At 41.0% G+C, this 20,443-nt stretch overlaps 1 protein-coding gene across 1 annotated transcript; it reads left to right on the top strand.

Moving 5' to 3' along the window:
• The first annotated feature begins 1,281 nt into the window (after positions 1-1,281).
• Positions 1,282-18,892, top strand: ano5a (anoctamin 5a). The gene is made up of 20 exons (XM_080475929.1): positions 1,282-1,458; positions 4,583-4,650; positions 8,469-8,576; positions 10,305-10,373; positions 10,457-10,741; positions 10,917-11,036; positions 11,220-11,335; positions 11,429-11,563; positions 11,643-11,748; positions 11,836-11,896; positions 12,111-12,262; positions 13,027-13,101; positions 13,609-13,837; positions 13,943-14,115; positions 14,221-14,318; positions 15,120-15,250; positions 15,545-15,750; positions 15,834-16,033; positions 16,637-16,742; positions 16,915-18,892. The coding sequence occupies exons 1-20, from the start codon at positions 1,389-1,391 to the stop codon at positions 17,143-17,145; spliced, it is 2,739 nt and encodes a 912-aa protein (XP_080332055.1). The 5' UTR covers positions 1,282-1,388; the 3' UTR covers positions 17,146-18,892.
• Positions 18,893-20,443: the final 1,551 nt, after the last annotated feature.

Here is a 20,443-nt window from a genome sequence, read left to right on the forward strand (position 1 = left end):
CTAAACATCACAATGACTGCTGAAAGATTGACTATACAGTTTAAAGCCCAGGAAAAGTAGACCTCAAGCAAAGAGGCATTTTTAATTTGAAAATTATAGCTTGTGTTGATGCATGTTAAGGGCGCTTAAATTTTAAAAGGCCTCACTAGTGTAATACAAACCTGGAAATGAATTAGTTAAATGGCTCCTTACTTCCTGGTGTGTGCTCTTTAATGTTTAACATTTGTATTTTGCCAAACAAATTAACCAAATTAAATACCAAGGGAAGCACACGCTATGAGGGCAGATTGAGACACGGGACATCCTATCCTTGTTCTCTTAGTGTCACTCCTTCATTGCTGAATCCAAATAAACAAATTGTTTTACTTCAACAACAGATTCATGTCGTCTCCTTTACTGTTACACTCTTTTTATCAGTCAATTTTTAGAGTTGGTTAGTATTCACAATCAACCAATCACCAATAAAAAAGTGTGTGTGTGTGTGAGAGAGAGAGAGAGAGAGAGAGAGAGAGAGAGAGAGAGAGAGAGAGAGAGAGAGAGAGAGAGAGTTCCAGAGTGTAAATGTAATCACAAACCCAGTGTGTCTATAATTTTCTATGAGGGGTTGAAAGTCACCACTTGTCCTTACAGGTATCCCAATGGAAAGTCATATCCCAAAGTCATATCAACCTTGGCCGCAGTGATAAACAGACCTCATTGTGAGTCTCTCTGTAAAAAAAAAAAAGTTCTGGATGAAACACAGGTTATGAAGTAAAAGAGTAATCTTACAAATCGAAGAAAGTTTAAAAAACAACAACAATAAGAGCATGGGGGCTTAACCGACATCTACATTGTTTAAACAACTTATAACTCTCCCTAAACTGCGATAGGCATAAAAGACTAAGGCTAAAACGGTTAAGAAACAAAAAATGTAAATTAAAAGTGTCAACTCACTAAAGACAATGTACTTTTCTAAAACTAAAAAAGTGAAATGCTAAGAAAAAATAGTAGTTAAACTTAATTATTGCAACCTAAGATGCTGTTTCTGTATAGTACAAGTGGACAGTGAACTTCATGAGCTGCGGTATCCCCATTTGTCAGATTTTTAATATTAAAAACTTGTAGAAATGTTTGCCTTTTGACTTTGTGTGCATGTTTCCTTCAGAGTGCAGCTTGATGGCGGATGATTGCTGCCTGTCACCCGTTCAGCCCGGACCATTGGCTGGCGGGGCGGAGACACTCCCCTCGCGCACCGCCCCCCTCCGGGCTGCAGTGATGCCGCAGAGAGTTGCCCGCGGTGTCGGCGAAGGAGCGCACTGGGGGATTCTCAGCTCGACTGACGGAGGAGGAGCACACCGAGCACAGAGAGCCCGGCCCGGAGGGAGAATACACGGCGTGGCTGCCTCAGCATGCACCGAATAACGGGGAGAAACGGGGACGACAGTTTGATAGAGATGAGCCCGACAGATTCCTTCAACGGTGAGTATCTGAGAGCCAGAAACAGACCGAACACTGCAAAAAAAAAAAAGTACATTAAAAAATGTAGAAACTGGACTAATTTTACAGCAGAAGTTCTATTAAGACTCAAGAAAACCACCCAGGACTAAATCATGGTAATTTACAATCCCTGGGGCCTTTAAATAAAGAGCTTTTTAAATCTTTTAGTATTTCTATTTCATTTATACTTTCATTATGAGTATGTGCTTGAAAATGCCATAACCTTGCAATCCTCAACAACAACAAAAAAATCAAGTTAAACAGGACAAGCAATATTGTATGCTTATAATATTAAGCTTTATGTAACTCATTTGTACAAATCACATCTTAACTGTATCTCCCATGATGAAGAGACTTATTTTTTAAAAAGCACTGATAATTGTTTTTAGTCTGGTTTTCCTCTCAGGCAGTCAGCAGTGACTTACTGCACAGGCAGCTGGCCTGTTTACTGGAAACTCCCAGTCACTCACAGACAGCAGCCACTTCATCCCCCAGCACAAACCCTCAATCCCTCTCAGGTCCCAAACAAACACCACCACACGGGCCTGAGTTTATTCAACCATCTATGGCTGAAAAATGTGTGTTGCTGAATGAAATCTGAATCACCCTGAATGCTCTCCAGTAGCCTTTACCAGCACCAATCGATGTGGAAGTTTAGTGTTTCATCTGCAGAGCCAAGAGTTTCACATTAAGGCACTCTAGCTGAGAGAGAAAGGTGAAGATCGTGAGCTTTGTTGTGCATTGTGATAACAGTTGGAGCCGTGTTTTCCTCGCACGACAACATAACTTCATACTCTAAATAATATTCATCCTAATGTAGAGGTGCACATCACGTCTACAGTTTGATGACGGACTGCTTGAAGACTACGTAAGTGTTTGTAGATGAATTAAGTACTTTGAGACAATACTGAACATTTATCCAACCTTCACGTCAGATGTGAGTAAACTTGCAGGTGTACATGTACCTGAAACTTGCTGCTCTGCAACAGTAGAACACCTGCTTCCTGTGACAGGAAAACAGAACAACTCGCCCATGTGTTTAAGTATAAAAGAAAGGTTTTTCAAAGAACTACACGGTGGCCACACAAGAAAGATCTGCTGTTTTCAAAAGGTAACTACTTCGTTCTGTTGAAGTACTCTGCAGGGTTTGCCAGCTAGTATCAGTACAGCTCATTTGTAAATCTTAGGTTTTTACATTAATAATAGATGTGTGTTGGGTTGCTGTGGTGAAGAAAGAAAAAAATCAGCCTTGTGGCATTTCCACTGTGATCAGCTGCTCACTCTTGAACAAAGCCTTGACTGTGGAGGCTACTTAGTGAGGAAGAACTGTTGGTGTGACAAACTTCCAACTGTGCAGAAATATGCTCAGCTGTTTGAGAGCTGTGATAATGTGATGATTAAACAATAACTTGTTTTTAAAAGAATATGAAAACACGCAAAGGTTGCCCGAACATTTTAACTTCCATTCCAGATCTGTCGTAAACTGTGCTCTGATTTCTCATTTGGTTCTTCACTGGTGAGGGATAATCCCCTCTAAACTTCCACATCCTAAATCAAAGCAATATAATCATGCCACATTGCAACTATTGAAAGAATGGCTGTACAACAAAATAAAATGAAAGAAAAAGCTCTGTAGTAGGGGGAAAAAAACAACAATTTGAGCTCTGCAGAGCAGCTTATATAATAAACGTCTTTGACTTTTTCCCCCGTAAACACAAGGTTAACTCAGTGTGGACAAAAGGTTTTGCATGCTTGATTCAGGCCTGTAGAAGCACATTTTTAGTGCCGTGTCCAGACTAAATATAACCTCAGAGAGACCATCAATTAGGCCTGTTGCATTTCTATTTCAAAACACAGACACAGGGGTGGAAATTTTCCTTCTATTTTTTTCATTTTTTTTAGCAGTGGCAGTACCAAGGTTACTTGTCTTACATTTCCATCAGTCTTGCCATTTGTTTATGTAAAACCTTTGCACAAGGCATGCTCTAAAGGTCAGAAATGTCTTTGACTGGCATGGGGTGACAAGTAAAAGTGAAATTACACCATAATTATTGTCCCGGTTTCAGTTTCATACATATTTGTGGGAGTTACCAAACTTCTCTGTCTTGCTTCCTTCTGCCGTTCATGTCAGCAAGGAAACGCGGCAACATGGCTGCGCATGTTCTTTTACTGTGACTTCTTCTTTCCCTGTGAAGTCACCCTGTTGGCTCTGTGGGACTGCCGCCACAAAATGTGGGACAAATATAGACCACAACTTTGGCTGCCTGTCAGTGCTCCCCTCTTTGCTAAGGCAGCTGTTCATATACTTGAAATTTTACAGCCACAATTCTGTGCTGTTTCACCGGCGAAAGTGGGGCGAGAAGGTTATGTGTCCTTCTGCATGTATTTATTAATTGGTTTGGATGTATTTTGCCAACTTTTCACAAAAACTATTCAACCGAATTTCATGAAAATGTCTGATTTGTTTTCGTCCGAGGACCAATCGATTAGATTTTGTGATGTTAATGGTTCACCGTTTATGAAAAAAAAAACAACAACAACTATGAAACAGCAAAAAAATGTCTATTTCATCCCCTTCCATCTTATCACACTGAATTTATTTAGAAATTTTCTAGTAATACATCTCCCAGAAAGCCTTGCAGCATCTCCGTAACCTGGTAGCTGAACCGTTTCCATAGGGACAAGTCACGCACACAAACATTATCGTCTCAGCAGGGTTCAAATACGACAAGGATTTTATCTGAAGCTATCTTCAATCCCAGACTGAACAAATCCCCCCAAAAACTGATCAATATGAGCTAATGGCTATCAGCCAACTTGATTGATATGCCACATGAAGTTGGGGGGTCACACAGAGATTGTAAAATGTGTGTACATCTGTGTCAAAGAGTAATAAAATGAAGCAATTCAAACGACAAATGATGGAAGTTTTGGTGTGGTGGATCAAATAACTTTGTAAATCCATTGGTTTCCATGGTGACAAATGTGGCGTTGATAAAAGTATGAGCTCTACCGGGTGCCCGTTCTAGTTATTCTTCAGCAGTGGCAGCACAAGGATGTCAATTTAGTTTTTAATCAAAAAATGTTGTGTCTCATTGTCTTGCAGATGATATAAATGGTTATCATCAACACGGGTCATCCAGCACAGGATCGCTGCAGCCGGGACAATCAGCGGTAAACACCTCACTCACCACATGATGACTCATTCACCATCCCTGTAGAAAAACACTGCTTCTCTCTTTGTTGTTGTCAATTGGAAGGATGGTTTGGTATTACATTTTATTTTTATATCTTATTTCTCATTCTTGTCCATACTTTTGCTAAGTTTACAGAATTATTATTATCAATATAATATTCAAATATATGGAAAAGTTCCTCATACACGTTAATGTTTAACTATTGTAGACGGATTACTTGTTGACATTATTGTATCCTCGTCTCTTCCTTACAATCTGTAAACATTGGAGCAATGAGTCAGTGAAGTTTTATTTAAAATGTCTTCCCCACCTATTTTTCATACTCACTCGATAAAGCACGGCAGGCTAGTGAATCGTACCAACCACACCGTCTCCTCTCAGTCTTTGCTTATCCATTTAGATATTATGTATGAGTTAGAGATGCGTCTAATGCTCATGTATTCTCCCTCTCCTACAATTCGCCTAAAGTCTCTTTTAACACCTGATGTGTGTCGAGAGACCTGTGGGTCTCTCAACTCGAGCCTGGCCTCCCTGGCCCCCTCCGGTCACAGCGACAGTCCACATTTTGAGGCTCAGACCTTAGAGAGAATCAATGCTTTGACTGGGGTAAGACACCAGCCAAAGGAGCAGATGCATGCTGCTATCTCAGTGTCATTGTGTTTGTGTCATCTCAAATCACCCCTGGGATGTCCGTGCTCATGCCTGACTGCTGTGTGGTGTTTTTGGATTTGATATTTAACCTGGAAAGGTGTGTGACTTAACCCAAAGTTAATGGGAATTTTTTAATCCTTTTTGATCTCCTCTCTGAGGTAACAGTTTTAGCCGTTTGCTGTTGACTTTGTCCTGCTGTTGGGCTCCTCTCACTGTCCACTCGGTTCTTCCACAGTTTTCGAGAAAGCGGGCACTATTCCTGACGTTTCGTTCCAGGGTATGGCATGGTAAAACAGGCTTGTGATGTGATGCAGCCTTGTGCTTATGTTTGCCTGCTTGGCAGCTTTCATCTGCTCAGTGTGGAGTCCTTCCATCAACCTTAGATACCTAGAGAGCAAACAACAGGCAAATCAATACACATTTTTAAATTGAGAGCCGGTTGTTGGCCTTTGATCAGCATGTTTTTTGTTCATTTGGAGAGGAATGGAAAGATACTGACATGAGCTACATGTTTATTTTATCTCGAAGGATCATTAAAAATGGAACAGGCCTCTTCACTTGCTTTATTCTCACCTGTGATTATTATCAGCTTCACTGAGGAGAAAGCAACGGCCTGGTGGTGTTACAGCATAATGAGAAGACACACGCACACGCACACACCGTGTTTGTCTTTTGCCTAGCTGATTTGGTGTGTTCATCTGAGTCCGTGTGTCTGCTTTGGATATACACAGTATATTCGGTAATCACAGCCCAACCCTTCACTCATGACAGGACTGTGTATAACTATATGCTGTGTGCTAGACTTCTTCTTTTGACTTTTCTTAAATGTGGTCTTGTTTACACAATGTGTGACCCATTTTAATGGCAAGTGTATAATCAAGACCTTTCTTTACTTAGAAGCTTCTATTCATGGCAAAAGGAATTGCAAATGTTATGTTTCAGCCAAGAGTAAGGTTACATCAGGCAGTTTGAAGTACATGCACGTGTAACATCAGTTAATGTCTCTTCTGCCGTTGTCCTTTACTTATACACATTTAAAGATAAAACTTTGAAGAATTTATTTATATCGTTGTTGTTTTTTCCAAATTGGTTTCTTTTGGGAAAAAAATATGAGTAAGGAAAATCATAGTAACAGTGATTGTATTGAAGACATTGTGCAGTAATACTGATATAGACATTTATTTACCTACCTTTTGAAACAAAACAAAAAGAGATGATATCATTTTATTTATTACCAAGATAAATGCATAAACATCTTGAATGGTTATTTATGTGGTGGTAACGTCTAAGCATTAGCAAAGTCTGCTTTTTTTCCCAATTATCTTGTATAGGAACACCGTCAGTACATCATCAGAAAATGTGGCGTCAGCGGTATATTAAAACTGTAACCTTCAAATGAGAAAGTGTGTCAAAAATCAGTTGGTTCCAAAACGAAGGGTAATATTTGAAACACATTGTCTATCATCATGTTCTACATTCACCCTCCTTAACCAAACACATGTTGAAACACCCTGCAGTTAGGGGTTAGTTAGTAAATGTATAGAAACCTGTGGCTGCTAGCAGTTTCCCTGACCAGAGGCAGGTCTCAGCAGATGCACTGATTCCATATGGCAGATCTGTAATTACCACAAATTAGAGACTCCCGGCAGCAAAAAGAGAGAATCCACCCTGCCATGACCAGCACGGTCCGATCTGGTCTGGGAGGTGATGCAGACCCGTATTTACCATGTTCTCAGAATTTAGAGCAAGTAAACCATAAAATGTTGAAAACACACTCACTTTCCACATTTACTACTTTTAGTTGGTACAGTCGCTGCCATGGTAGTCGATGACGTTGGTGAGAACGCTGATTCGTGTAACATGTTTGAAACTCTGCACATGTGTTTTTGATGTGTTCAGGCTGTCGGCTTGTTCAATTGATTAGTTTCGGAGAGTCCAGTGGAGTTTGAAAGATTATGTGCTGTTAACAGTTTTGACTTTGCTTAGTTGACACTTCCTGGTCTTTGAAGAGATTTCTTGATGTGATCATTTCAAAGGTTTTATCTAAAATATGAGGGTTGAACAATACAGTGGTGTCGCCTCCCCCTTTCCTGATGCTGTGCACTTATTAGATTAGCTTGCTGGCAGCAGCTATAAACCCCTCGTGCTGATGTAATCTCCAGGATTCTCCTCTGCCTCACTGCTGGTATCCCTCCTCCTGTTACTCCTCTTTCCTATGTTATGCATGACTGAGCAAGTCAGTGCTTATCCCGGGAGGTGAGTGGACTGGTTGGAGCTCATTTGGACGAGATCAGAGGAGGGAGAAAGCGCTACTTTCAAGGCCAGACTCCATTCCCAGGAGAAAGGCAGTTTTGCTCTATTGGGCAGCCGGCCTTTCCGCTGATGCATCATAACCATAAAGGGAGTGGGACATGGAGGTAAAGTGCACTTCCTCTCCTCCCTTCCCAGACAGCGCTGGGCTGATGGACGCAGAAATCTCTGGACGGGACAATGACAGTACAGTACGTGTACATGTGGCTGAGGAGGAGGATTCAGTGTTTGTTGTGATAAATGATTTCACTTTATTGTCTGCAGTCTTGTGTGGGCAGCTACTGTAACAAGGTGAAAGGAAGTGCATTGTGCAGGGTTATTTTTAGCTTTCTGAACAGCTGAAGCAGCTCTGACAACGCGCAGCCATGTCTTCTCGTCCTCCTCTTTAAACATTCCTGTTCTCTCCATCTTTGTCAGCTCTGTCGGTGCTGCAGGGCTAACATCCATGGATACACTCATACTTGGAATTCTATTTAGCCACCAACCATTTAGCTCTTGTCACTATAAACTTCCTTGGTTTGAGTCGCAGATGCAGCACATTTATTCACATCTTCTTCATTAAATCTTATCAGTGGACATCAGTATTGAAACACATTCGTTGGAGGAGATTATATTAATCTAGCATGCTGTTTGGAGTGAATTCTTGACATTCATCATTTCTGTTTTAGACAGTGGAGTGTGTTGTGGCAGTAGATATGTTGTTTGTTTTTTCCCCCAAGACGCTTTCAGCAGTTTGAGTGTCATGCTGTGCTGAATGCATCCATAGAGTTGTTGATGTTGTATGTGTTCACCTGTCTGTCTAACAGTTTCAATCTCTGTGCTGTCTCGTTATAGATCGACAAGCAACAGCACAGTAAAGACTCTGTCTTCTTCCGCGATGGGTTGCGCCGGATCGATTTTGTCCTGTCCTATGTTGACGATAAAGATGGGGAGAGAAAACAGGTAAGCAGTCTTTTCGATGTATGTTTCCTGATTTTGTTTTTTTCAACTTTCCGCTTTTGCAATCCCAGTTTCCAAACAGTTGGAACACTGTGTCAAATGTAAATAATAAAAAGAAAAAAAACTAGTGCAATGATTTGCAAATCTTATAAACCCGTATTTAATTCCCAATAGAGAAGCGGCAACACACCTCAAACAGTTGTAACAACCTATGTTTACCATTGTGCAACATCCCCTCTGTTTGTAATGATTATTTGTGCTGTCTGGGAAGTGATGAGATTACTTTCTGGAGTGGGGGAGGAACTTTGTCCCATTTCTTTTTTTCTGATGTAGGATTTTAGTTGTTCAAAAGTCTTGGGGTATCACTGTTGGGTCTTTTGTTTCATGATGCACTTCAGATTTTCTGTTTGTGAAAGGTCTGGACAGCAGTCAGGTCAGTTCAATGCTCAGACTCTTCTACTACAAAACCGTCGGCTCTAAAAGACAGGTCTGGATGATGGGAGTATGTGCTGCTCTGAAGCCTTAATGCACTTTGCAGCATTGGTGGTGTCTTACCAGATGTGTAAGCTGTGCACACTGATGGCATTGATGTAACAGCAATCTTTAAATTGTTTTTTTTTAATCTACATTTAAATGTCAGTATTGAGTATGTTGCTGTTGTATGTTGTAAAGCAGAGCTGAACTAAATCGTATTTTTACTGGCTAAGTAAATCATGTTGAAATCTGTAACTATTCCACAAAGGAAAGCTGACATTATTTCTACGTCTTGATTTTTACAAGAACAGACTCATGCAGGATATCCTCAAAGTTCACTGTAAGTCTGCAGCATACCCAAAATACCTCAGCACTGATAAAGTGAGATAAAGTTGTATTGTCAGCTTTAGTCGGTAATCCTCTAAAGTCTTTACTGAGAAGGTCACATCCATGTGAAGAGCCACACAGTCGGTGGAAATATTTCTTTTTGCAGCTCGTCTCTTTTCTGTCCACCACTGAGCGCTGAGAGACTTTATGTGTTTTATACTGGGCCGTTAGCTTTCACACGTGAGTGTTACCTCGGCAATGACAACACAGCCGACTCACATTTTGCCCACGGTGTCTGTCAGTGAGTCAACACCCAGACCTCCGGCACGGTCACAAGCTCACTCATTTTTTCCACCGTCTGAGGGAGGGCAAACCAGAGGCCACTTCCTGTGTGTCGCTAAAAATGGTACTAAATCATTGGTCTAACAAGGAGGCCGGCTCTCTTTTGTCATTTTGTAATGACTGTAATGCCACATACAAGTCACTTAATAATGCCTATACTGTAGTGGAAAACACAAAATCTCAATAAGTCATGAAAACTATTGTCATACTGCTTTGCTGCAAAACTACTTTCACCAACTATTTGCACTTTCATGACAGCTCCTAATGAATCTCTGAATGGAATCCATACCTGGGTACTATTGTAGTTGATTTTGAGGGACTTTTTCACTCAGGCTTTTCCCAACTGTAACTCCTATTATTTGAGTTTGAGTAAATATGCTCTTTTCACATAAATTATCTCTCTATAAATCTCTCTCACCTGAAAGAAACTTTTCCATGAAGTGTGCGTGTGAACATTCAATGCATAGATGTGCAAACTCTTTTTGTCCCATCATGAGTGCCAAACACAGTATTATATGTGGGTACCTCTCATGAAGTGCAAGTATTCTATCTTTTCTGTGATATTTAGTTTTTGTTCTTTTGCTTCAGGAGCGGAGGAAGGTGTACGAGGCCAATTTAGAGAAAGTCGGCCTGGAGCTGGAGACAGAAGACAAAATAGTAGGAGATCCTTTCCTCTAAATTGATTATATTCAAGAAGATGTTAAACAAAGATCTCTGTGTAAAAATCATTTCATTATTAGGAGTCCGAGTATGGAAAGACATATTTTGTGAAGGTCCACGCTCCGTGGGAGGTATTGGCCACCTATGCGGACGTGCTGAAGATCAAAGTTCCTTTCAAGGTCAATGACATCCCAGACAACAGCGAGATGCCCATGAACTGGCTTTCCACGCCTTTTCGTCTGCCGGAGCACATCATGCACCCTGAGCCCGACTACTTCACTGCTCCCTTTGACAAGAGCAAGTCTGACTTCTTCCTCATCGACAACAAAGACACGTTCTTCCCTCCTTCTACTCGCAACAGGATAGTAAGCATACTTGGTTGTTTTTTCTTGTTTGGGACCTTGAAATTCCGAAGTTCCCTTGACATAAGTTCCTAAGTTAGGCAAGGCAACTTAAAAAAAGAAGTGAAAATCCATTATTGGTAAAGTGTGGTAAGCTCCAAAGCTGAACATGTGATCTTATGTCTTTCGCTTTGACCAGGTCTACTACATCTTGTCCCGCTGTTCATACATAAGGGAAGACTGTGGAGACCGAGAGAAGAAGGGAATCAAAAGGTTACTCAACAATGGGACCTACACCGCTGCCTTCCCCTTGCATGATGTGAGCCTCTCATGTTCAACTTTCGGCCTGTTTTTATCACTGGACAAAAGACTGTCTTTAGTGGAAAGTGTGTTTATACACCCGAACAGAAACATCCTGTTGGAGATAGCAAATTGCAGAGTGTGAATCACTACAACGATTATTACACTGTGGTAACGAATCCTGTTTTCTGTGTTCTCGCAGTCTCGATATTGGACAAGATCAAGAGATGTAAACTGTGATAGTGAGAGATACAACCTCTACAAACACTGGGCCAGATTTTTCTGTTTTTTCAAAGAGCAGCCCCTCAACCTCATACGGTGAGTCCTCAGGACAAGCCCTATTATCTGCTCTGTGTTTAATCTCGTCAGCAGAAATAACAGCCAGAATTTTTTCTGCTTTTCCTTCAACAGGAAATATTACGGAGAGAAGATAGGCATTTATTTTGCATGGCTGGGCTTCTACACTGAGATGCTGTTGTTTGCAGCAGTAGTGGGGACAATTTGTTTTATCTATGGATTTCTCACGTACGATGACAACCAGTGGAGGTGAGTTTTATTAACAACAGTAGCCTGTTTTTGTCTTTGTTAATTTTTTATTGAAGATGACTTTTGTTTTCTCTTACAGCAAAGAAATTTGCAGTGATGAAATCGGAGGTAATATTGTCATGTGCCCACTTTGTGACAAGAAATGTGGCTTCTGGAAACTCAACACAACATGCAACTCGTCGTGGGTGAGTCATTTTAGATAGTGCCCACCAAGTGTGGGGTGTAAGGAGTGATCACTGATCTCACTATTTCTTTATATGTTCTTTTTCCAGCAATCACATCTATTTGACAATGTAGCTACAGTGTTTTTCGCCATTTTCATGGGAATCTGGGGTAAGGAAAGACTTCTGCTCTGGCTATTTACTTTTTTTTTATTTTATTTTTTTTAAACCAGTGCACCCTCTACTGGGCCCATTAGTCAACACCTTACCCAAAGAAGTACTATTATTTTTTACATATTTAATTTCCTGGCGCTTTCAGGCTGGAATGTTGGTATGAACTGTATCGAAAGCATATATCCCTTTCAAACTGGTTCTATTCTCTGCAGTGACGCTGTTTCTGGAGTTATGGAAGAGGCGGCAGGCCCGTCTGGAGTACGAGTGGGATCTGGTCGACTTTGAGGAGGAGCAACAGCAGCTTCAGCTACGGCCAGAGTACGAGACCAAGTGCACCAACCGCAAGCTGAACCGAATCACTCAGGTGTTTGTGTGCTCATGAAATAATAATATACTGTATGATACTGCTCTAATATACAGCTCAGGGTCCTTGTAGCTCCCATACAGGGCAACGCCACTGAATGATAGGACTGCATCACAGATTATAGTTTCTCTTGTACTCATGTGGTTGGTTGAACTCATTCATCAGGCCATTTCCTGACAAGCTGGTTTGAATTAAGACTCTTTGATCCAGGCCGTATTGCTCATTACATTGGCTGTAAAAAAGTTTTTGAAAGACACAGACGTTAAATGAACGGTAACCGAATGCTGTAATTTGCCATGACCACATCCCACCCATCTTTAGGAAGCAGAGTTGGTCCTTGACAGGACTGCTACAGATCTATTGGGGAAATGGTTTGTGTGCTGGGTCACCGTGCTTCTCTGGGTAAGGGTGGCACTCAATGTGGAATGCCCGTTTGGTGAGGACAGAACTTTTGTGTGGTGCAGTTTGTGTTGACAAGACATTTCTGGAAAGGCTCGGAGGCATGAGTTTCCTTCTCCCGTGGTGGGTTACAATTTTGCAGAGGGTTTCAGGTAAAGCGTGTGTTAAATCAGGAGACCAATATATGAAATAATTGGACTTAGAATGACACAAATGCTCAGTAAGAGTTCCAATTTGGCTTATTAGCTCCACCTCAGATGGGACTAGAGGTGATTAAAGGAAGCTGGCCTTATAGAGCTCTCTTTTCAGGATGTAACAAAGGGTGACTGACTCCTGTGTCCATGCTTTGCTTGCTCATGATTTAGGAAATGGAGCCTTACTTACCCGTAACAAGCCAGTGTGCACGCACATGTCTGTCTGGAGCCACCGTCCTGTTGTGGGTGAGCATTGTATCTTTGTTACACTTGATAAGTTTAAAGTAGTTTCATCTTCTGTGTATCCGTTCACCCTGTGCCATTTGTTTGAATTTCATTATACTCTCCATGATGGTCAGTAATACTGTAAGACTGGGCCTTGTATGTACAAAACTAAAAGAGATGGAAAGAAGACAAACTTTCTGTTTCCAGAATATAATACGGTTTCAAAATAATCTTATTTACTTAGTTCATTACATACAAGCTACAAATGTATTACTGTTTCATCATGTGACTGAGATTAAACAAACACGCAGCACATGTTTTGTTTTGTTGTTTTTAATTGAGCATGTGTGCACACTTGAGCATGACATTTCCTTTTAACGTCTCCTACTTCATAAATACGTGGCTTGCCTTTTGCACACATCTACTTGCGCTGTTTGTTCGGAGTCTCCATTGTGTATTTCTGTCTCCTGGTGTCTTTGTGCCATGTGGTTTTTCTTTCATGTTGTCACTGTTTTCTCTGTCCTGAAGATCTCATTGATCATTGCCTGCATCATTGGGGTCATAGCCTACCGCTTGGCGGTATATGCGGCCTTTGCTAGCATCATGAAGGACAATCCCACCACCCAACTGGAGGTGGTCGGCCCCTACATCACACCGCAGCTCGCCACTTCTGTTACTGCCTCTTGTATCAACTTTATAATCATCATGATCCTCAACCTCATGTATGAACGAGTTGCTGTTTGGATCACTGATATGGGTGAGGCCCAGAGCAATATACTGAATCCAGCCTTTGTGTTTTAGGTCCTAAAACTTTGAAAACGTGTTTAAAATCTTTCTGCTGTTATGTTTTTCTGTCTGGCAGAAATTCCCAAGACCCACCTGGAGTATGAAAACAAACTGACAGTGAAGATGTTCCTCTTCCAGTTTGTCAATTATTACTCCTCCTGCTTCTATGTGGCTTTCTTCAAGGGCAAGTTTGTTGGCTATCCTGGAAATTATGCTTATATGTTTGGAAGCAAGCTGAGGAATGAAGAGGTACAGGGTCTGACTCTACGCATACTTGTGATTCAGCACCAGCTTGAATTTGAATTTATGATTGTCTCTTTCCACTACCATCTTTGTCCCTACCTGTCCCTTCAGTGTGATCCCGGTGGCTGTCTGATTGAGTTGACCACTCAGCTGGTGATAGTGATGACTGGTAAACAGGTTTGGGGCAATATCCAGGAGGCTCTGCTCCCGTGAGTACTCACCCATCACAGTCTATCTAAGTACAGATGTGAAGTTCACATGTTTTAAAGCAGGCTTCCCAATCACCCAGGTCCTACTCGAGGAACAAAGCTTTTTGTCACCATGCAATTTAGTTCTTTCTTTATGAAAACAATTTAAATGATAGCATGATTCCTGATTCTCATTTGAAATTGAGAATTCTACTTTGTAGGGTTTTCTTCATTTATTCCAGCATGAAGTGGTTCCTTTTTATTTTATTTCAAATGTGACCTTTAATTTTGTAAAGAAATATAATTAGGAATTAACTAAGCTTTACTTGTAATCCAGTTCCTCATTTGAATGTCATTTATCCCTAAAACGGCAAAATAAAAAAACAATCAGGAACAACAACAAAAAATATGTCATGAATTAATGTGATTTAAGGAAAGCCGGCACATGATCTCCCACAGAAAGAACATACATACATACATACATACATACATACATACATACATACATACATACATACATACATACATACATACATACATACATGTGAAAATTAATGACTCCTAATTTTATGTATGGTCTGTATAATCGTTCCATAACTAAAAATCGGAGAAATCATAAATAAGTACTGCTAATCAGAGATAGCTTGCAATATAATTATGCAGAGCTGAGTACCCATAATTTTAGGCAATGGTTATCAAAGATTACAACATTCACTGCCTGGGGAAAAAAAAAAAAAGTTAGAGACTGAGTCATTGGCCTGACACAATGGGACAACAGATTAGAATAAAACCTGCTCTTTGTCGCCCCCTTGTGTGCTTCAGGTGGATGAGGAACTGGTGGAGCAGTAGAAAGTCACGAAGTCACCCAGAGAGTCTGTACAGCCGCTGGGAGCAGGACCACGACCTGCAGGGCTTTGGACAGCTGGGTCTCTTCTACGAATATTTGGAAATGGGTAAAGTTGCTAGGCTCACTCTAGATAGATAGATAGATAGATAGATCAAATGAAGTGTATTTGCATTGCACATTTCAGTAACAAGGTAAATCTAAGTGCTTTACATTAACACACATGTACGGATGGCGAGAGTGATGAGATAGGTGAATGAAAACAGACATAGATAAGAGCACCAACGCAGTTTAAATCATTGAAAACAAGGCCAGCTAGAAATACTGAGATCTATCATCCTGCAGATGGTGCCGTTTGTCTTTTTACTGCTCTTTTTCAACATTTTCTCTCTCTGTGCTCCAGTAATCCAGTTTGGTTTCATCACACTGTTCGTGGCCTCGTTCCCCTTGGCTCCTCTACTGGCACTCATCAACAACATCATAGAAGTCAGAGTGGACTCCTGGAAACTCACCACTCAGTTCAGACGTCCCGTGGCAGCCAAAGCTCATAGTATTGGAGCCTGGGAGGAAATTCTCAATGGGATGGCTGTGCTCTCTGTTGTCACAAATGTGAGTACTTTTCTTTGCTATCAATACTGTAAAACAGAAACATATTTCAAATAAGCTGATTCTTTTTTTTTTTTTCATTGTAGGCATTCATCGTGGCCTTCACGTCTGATATGATGCCTCGTCTAGTGTACATGTACGCCTACCAGCCTCGGGGCGAGATAACCATGAAAGGCTATATAAACAATAGCCTGTCTGTGTTCAACATCACACAGATCCCATTTGAGAACAGACCAGATGATGAGGAGAATCCATTCTGGTTCAACAGCTCCATTACCTCCTGCAGGTGTGTGCTCATAAGACTGTGTGTTTTCCCATCTAGGGTCAGTCCAAACATCAATCACACCTGTTTTTCACCTCTAAACCTTCATACAAACGTTACCCTTCAATACTGTCTGAATTTAGACCCCAGTAGAGGACTAATACATTTATTGATGCATGGACAACGCCATTCGTTTTTCTTTTTTTTTAAGGAAATTCTTTTTAAAAGAATCTTTGCAATTTTACAAAAACCATGCCAAAAAAATATTTAAAACTAAAACTCTTTTATAAAAATCAGTTTTGTCTCTCTCTTTAGCCCGCTCATGCACTTAGCTTTTGCATATTTAAACATAGTTAACTATGAAAGGTGTGTGAAAAGATAAAACTGAGATTTAGGAGTCTGTTATAAAGCCCCTGCGTTGTACAGTGCGGCTTCGCTTGGCAAAATGATCAATAAATAATTCTTATATGAGGGGTAAGCATGTAAATATGCAGCACAGTAAATATGATTTCCTAATTCTGTGTACAGTAGGACTTTAACGTGACTCTAAATGATGTTGAGCTTTCAGTGTGAATCTGTGAAAAGCCTGCATGAAGCCAATTGATCTGGTAAGTTCTGTGTTTGTAGGTATCGTGATTACCGCTATCCTTCAGGACATGAGAGGGAGTACTCCCACACCATGCAGTTCTGGCACATCTTGGCTGCCAAACTGGCTTTCATTATAATCATGGAGGTAAAATCAGCCTTCAGTTCTCCCATCATTTTAGTTATTTTTGGTTCCTTGGCTTATTATTGTATTACCAGAGCCTGGTGTTCTCACACAAATGCACAGATTTCACATCAGATGTTTTTCAGTTGTGTTTCAGTAACTGTGGCTGATAATAATCTGTTGTTTTCCCTCACAGCATGTTGTGTTCCTGGTTAAGTTCTTCGTGGCCTGGATGATTCCTGACGTTCCTTCTGATGTGAGGTCTCGGGTGAAGAGAGAACGTTACCTGGTCCAGGAATATCTCCACAACTATGAGGTGGAGAAGCTAAAGAACCAACTCAGCACACAAAACAAGGAGGAGTGTTCCTGCTCGCCCATGATTTACCCGTCTTTATCCAAGCATGATGTGCTGTCAGAGTGCCTCTAGCCCAACAAGCTGCTGGTCAATCATCCTGACTCGGTGATGTAGCTTTCCTCGCTTGTATATTCTGATTCTGACCACCAATTTACTGTATTTTCTGTGTGGATTAGAACATGACACACACACATGACCTGAGCTAAAGGTTTACTCAGTGGAAGTTCCAAGACCAAGTCTTCATGCATGCTGAAGCTTTGACGCACTTGAATTCCAATCACTCTGTCCTATTTATGGCTCCTCGCTTTCTGCGTTGTGGTTATTGTGCTGAAGATTATCACAAAATGCTGTAAAGAGAATATCTTACACGCTGTGTCTAGGCGAGATGGCTTACACTCGTTTTAATGCAACACTATTTATTTGAAGTGCCACTATGAGTAACCAAAGACGGGACGCCTTAATATATCACACAGTTGTCATTCATTTTGCCAGTGACATGGCAATAGTTCCAATGTAGAGACTGACATTTGTACAATATATGCAGATACATGAAGCTTTGCTGGGTCATATAAAGCCTAATGAAGTTCAATACATTTGTTAATGGCTTGAGAGTTACTGTAGCACATCTGAGCTTTGTTTCCTTTAGTTCTTTCTCAGCATTGATTTCACAGCAGAGATTTAACACAATTTTTACCAAATTCTTCTTCTCCCTCACCTAAATGTACACATTTTGCTGTTGCCCCTTTATAATCCCAACAGTTTCCCCAAGCCAAAGCTTGGCATGTGAAGTAGCGTTTTAAATATGAAGAAAAAATCTTTGCTGCTGTTTATACTGTAAGGGCAGACTTGTGTCCTGCTATGGCCAGTTGTTCAGAAGCAGCAGCAGCTGCTGCATTTTGACCGTTGACAGCATCTCCTTTTCCTGCAGCTGAGAGGAGAAAGAGAGTGAAAAGATCCCTTTTTAATGTGCCTATGTTTACCAACACATCAGAGCTAATGAAAGGCTGCTCCCCACCCACTGAACGATGTTTTCTCCATTACGCAAAGCCCGTCAGCCATCACCTCGTGAGCGTGCTTCTGGTTTCCTCAGCTGCGCCTGGGTGCAGAAAAGGAAAGATACACAGTCTGGGTTTTCTCTTCTTTTTTTTAGATTTTGCACAAAGCCCTTGATGAGAAATGACTACCAAGATGGAAACCTGTCAATCCAATTGTTGTCGCGATACTATGTATTCGTAATCAGTGTTTGGAAGCAGCATTGCGTGAGAATCTTTGTTCGTTTAAAGAGAATGAGACTGAGATACTTCTGGTAAGAAGGAGCTCCCACTTCGCATTTTTATGTTTAGGATCAATTTAAATGTCAAGATGTAGTGTATTTGTTTTAGGATTATATGAAGGACATTTCACATTTATTAGAATGCATAGAAATATGTGAGAAGTGTATTTCATTTAAGTTTTTTTTAAGTAGCTGACTAGTTGTTACAAAATCTGTTCAAGATTTATTTAGATATCCATATTTAAATGCACCTCCCTACTCCAGTTTGCCTTCAGCCAAAGTAACTGCCTGTCGATGCCTTAATACATATGATCGCTTGTATTTGCCATTTTATTTCCTTGAGCTTTTTTTCCAAAATCCCCTCTGTATGTTCTCTTCAGTTATACTTTGGTTACAATATCCTAGAAATTCTGGGGGGAAATTGAACCTGTTTACTATATGCGTTGAGTTCTTATGTTGTTACTATCATTGTTTTCATTTTTGTAATTGTCCTGTATCACAATGTAATAAAGAAAAATCTCCTTAATAAATTACCTGTTCAACTTGAGCATGTGTGTGATTGTCGTCCTGCCCCCCCCCCCCCCCCCCCCCCCCTTCAGGACATGAAAGTTGTTCACAGAACAGATGGTGGGACAGACCACTGATAACTATTCAGTGTTTCTTCAATGGTAGGTGTGTTTCACACCAAACTATGCTGGCAGGGCTTTTGCACTCAGCCCTGAGCTGCTGCCAGCATTATAGAGACATGGACAACACTCAGGCACAGGTAGGTTGAATTTACTGTAACGTTAAATACATCTGGTTATGGCGTTTTAATCATGGGTTAAGAAAAGGTGTTTGAACTGAGCTGAGGTAGCAAAGGTTGGGTTATAAACTTACGTCTCCTTTTGGGGGCTGCTCGGCACATTAGGTTGACAAGTAAAATCAGACCATCTTTGAACGACACTGCGTGAGTCAGAGCTGCACTTCTGATCATTCAGACCCCAGAAGAAGCCCACTGCGACCTGGACGCACATCAAGCTTTCCCTGTGATCCAGCTCTACGTTGCCCCCTCCTTCTTCCTGACTGTGCTGCTGATCCTGACCATCATGGCAGGTACCTGCTGCGCTCCCCAGTGCTGCTGGACCGCAGGAGCCGAACCGCCGCCATTGCAACGAGCGCAATGTACCCGAACAGGCCCGCGTCCTGGCGTCATACGAACCTGGCCTTCTCTCTGGAGATGTGCCTCTGCAGCCTCATTAGCTGTGTTAACCCGCCGCTCAGCTGTTTCCTGGATCAGCAGTTCAGCAGGGAGTTTTACCACACTTTGGCTGTAATGTGTCCCTGCATGCTGCGCTAAGCGCGCCCAGATGGTGGTGAGAAACTGGCAGGTGACTCCTGCTGTCATACCGACTCCTCAGTTAGTGACAAGTTAATGTGAGGAAGAGTTTTTGGATATTTTAGTTTCTTCATCCTTCTTTAATTATTAAACTGGTGAATCAAGGGCCACTTAACTTCCATCTCACACTCTATAATGCTTGACTACTTTTGGCCTCTTGAAACCCATTAAAACTGCGTATTTAATCTCTTATTATTCACAGTGTTACATCATGCAATTTAGATGCAGTTGTTTTAATTGTAGACTATATGCATTGACCTCCCATACTGCTATATCCAGTTATGGGTTGGGTGCTGGAGCCCAGTTTCATGTTGTGGGCCGAACCTTTAAAATATTGCCTTAAGAACCTTCAAATTTGTACTTCAGGGATTTTTTCAAACAGAAATTGCTTCTATTTCAACATAAAGACAATTTTAATGATTCTTTCTGGTGCAATATACAACGAAATGTCAAAAGCCTGTTGCGTGCCGGTTTTGGCCCACGAGCCTTATGTTTGAAGCCCCTCATTTAGACTCAAAATATTGAATTCAGAAAACTCTGCTTGAATTAAATCTAGTCCTTTAGCATGGACTGATTGCTTTAAGCATATAGGTACACCTGATTAGCTGTTTGATTTTATTTTAAAGATTGCTTGAAATTTGATGAATGAACTATGGAACAAAGGTTTCCAGTTTCCTCTATCTCGTTTCTCATCAGCTGAGGTTGAACTTCCTGACACA

Source organism: Lipophrys pholis (assembly GCF_963383615.2).
Source record: "Lipophrys pholis genome assembly, chromosome: 11".
NCBI classification, from domain to species: domain Eukaryota; kingdom Metazoa; phylum Chordata; class Actinopteri; order Blenniiformes; family Blenniidae; genus Lipophrys; species Lipophrys pholis.

Excerpts from the sequence above, each read along its gene's own strand:
- ano5a (XM_080475929.1), top strand. The coding sequence starts at position 1,389 with ATGCACCGAATAACGGGGAGAAACGGGGACGACAGTTTGATAGAGATG. Across the intron at positions 8,577-10,304 it reads AAGATGGGGAGAGAAAACAG|GAGCGGAGGAAGGTGTACGA; the intron begins GTAAGCAGTCTT and ends CTTTTGCTTCAG. Across the intron at positions 15,751-15,833 it reads TGCTCTCTGTTGTCACAAAT|GCATTCATCGTGGCCTTCAC; the intron begins GTGAGTACTTTT and ends TTTTCATTGTAG.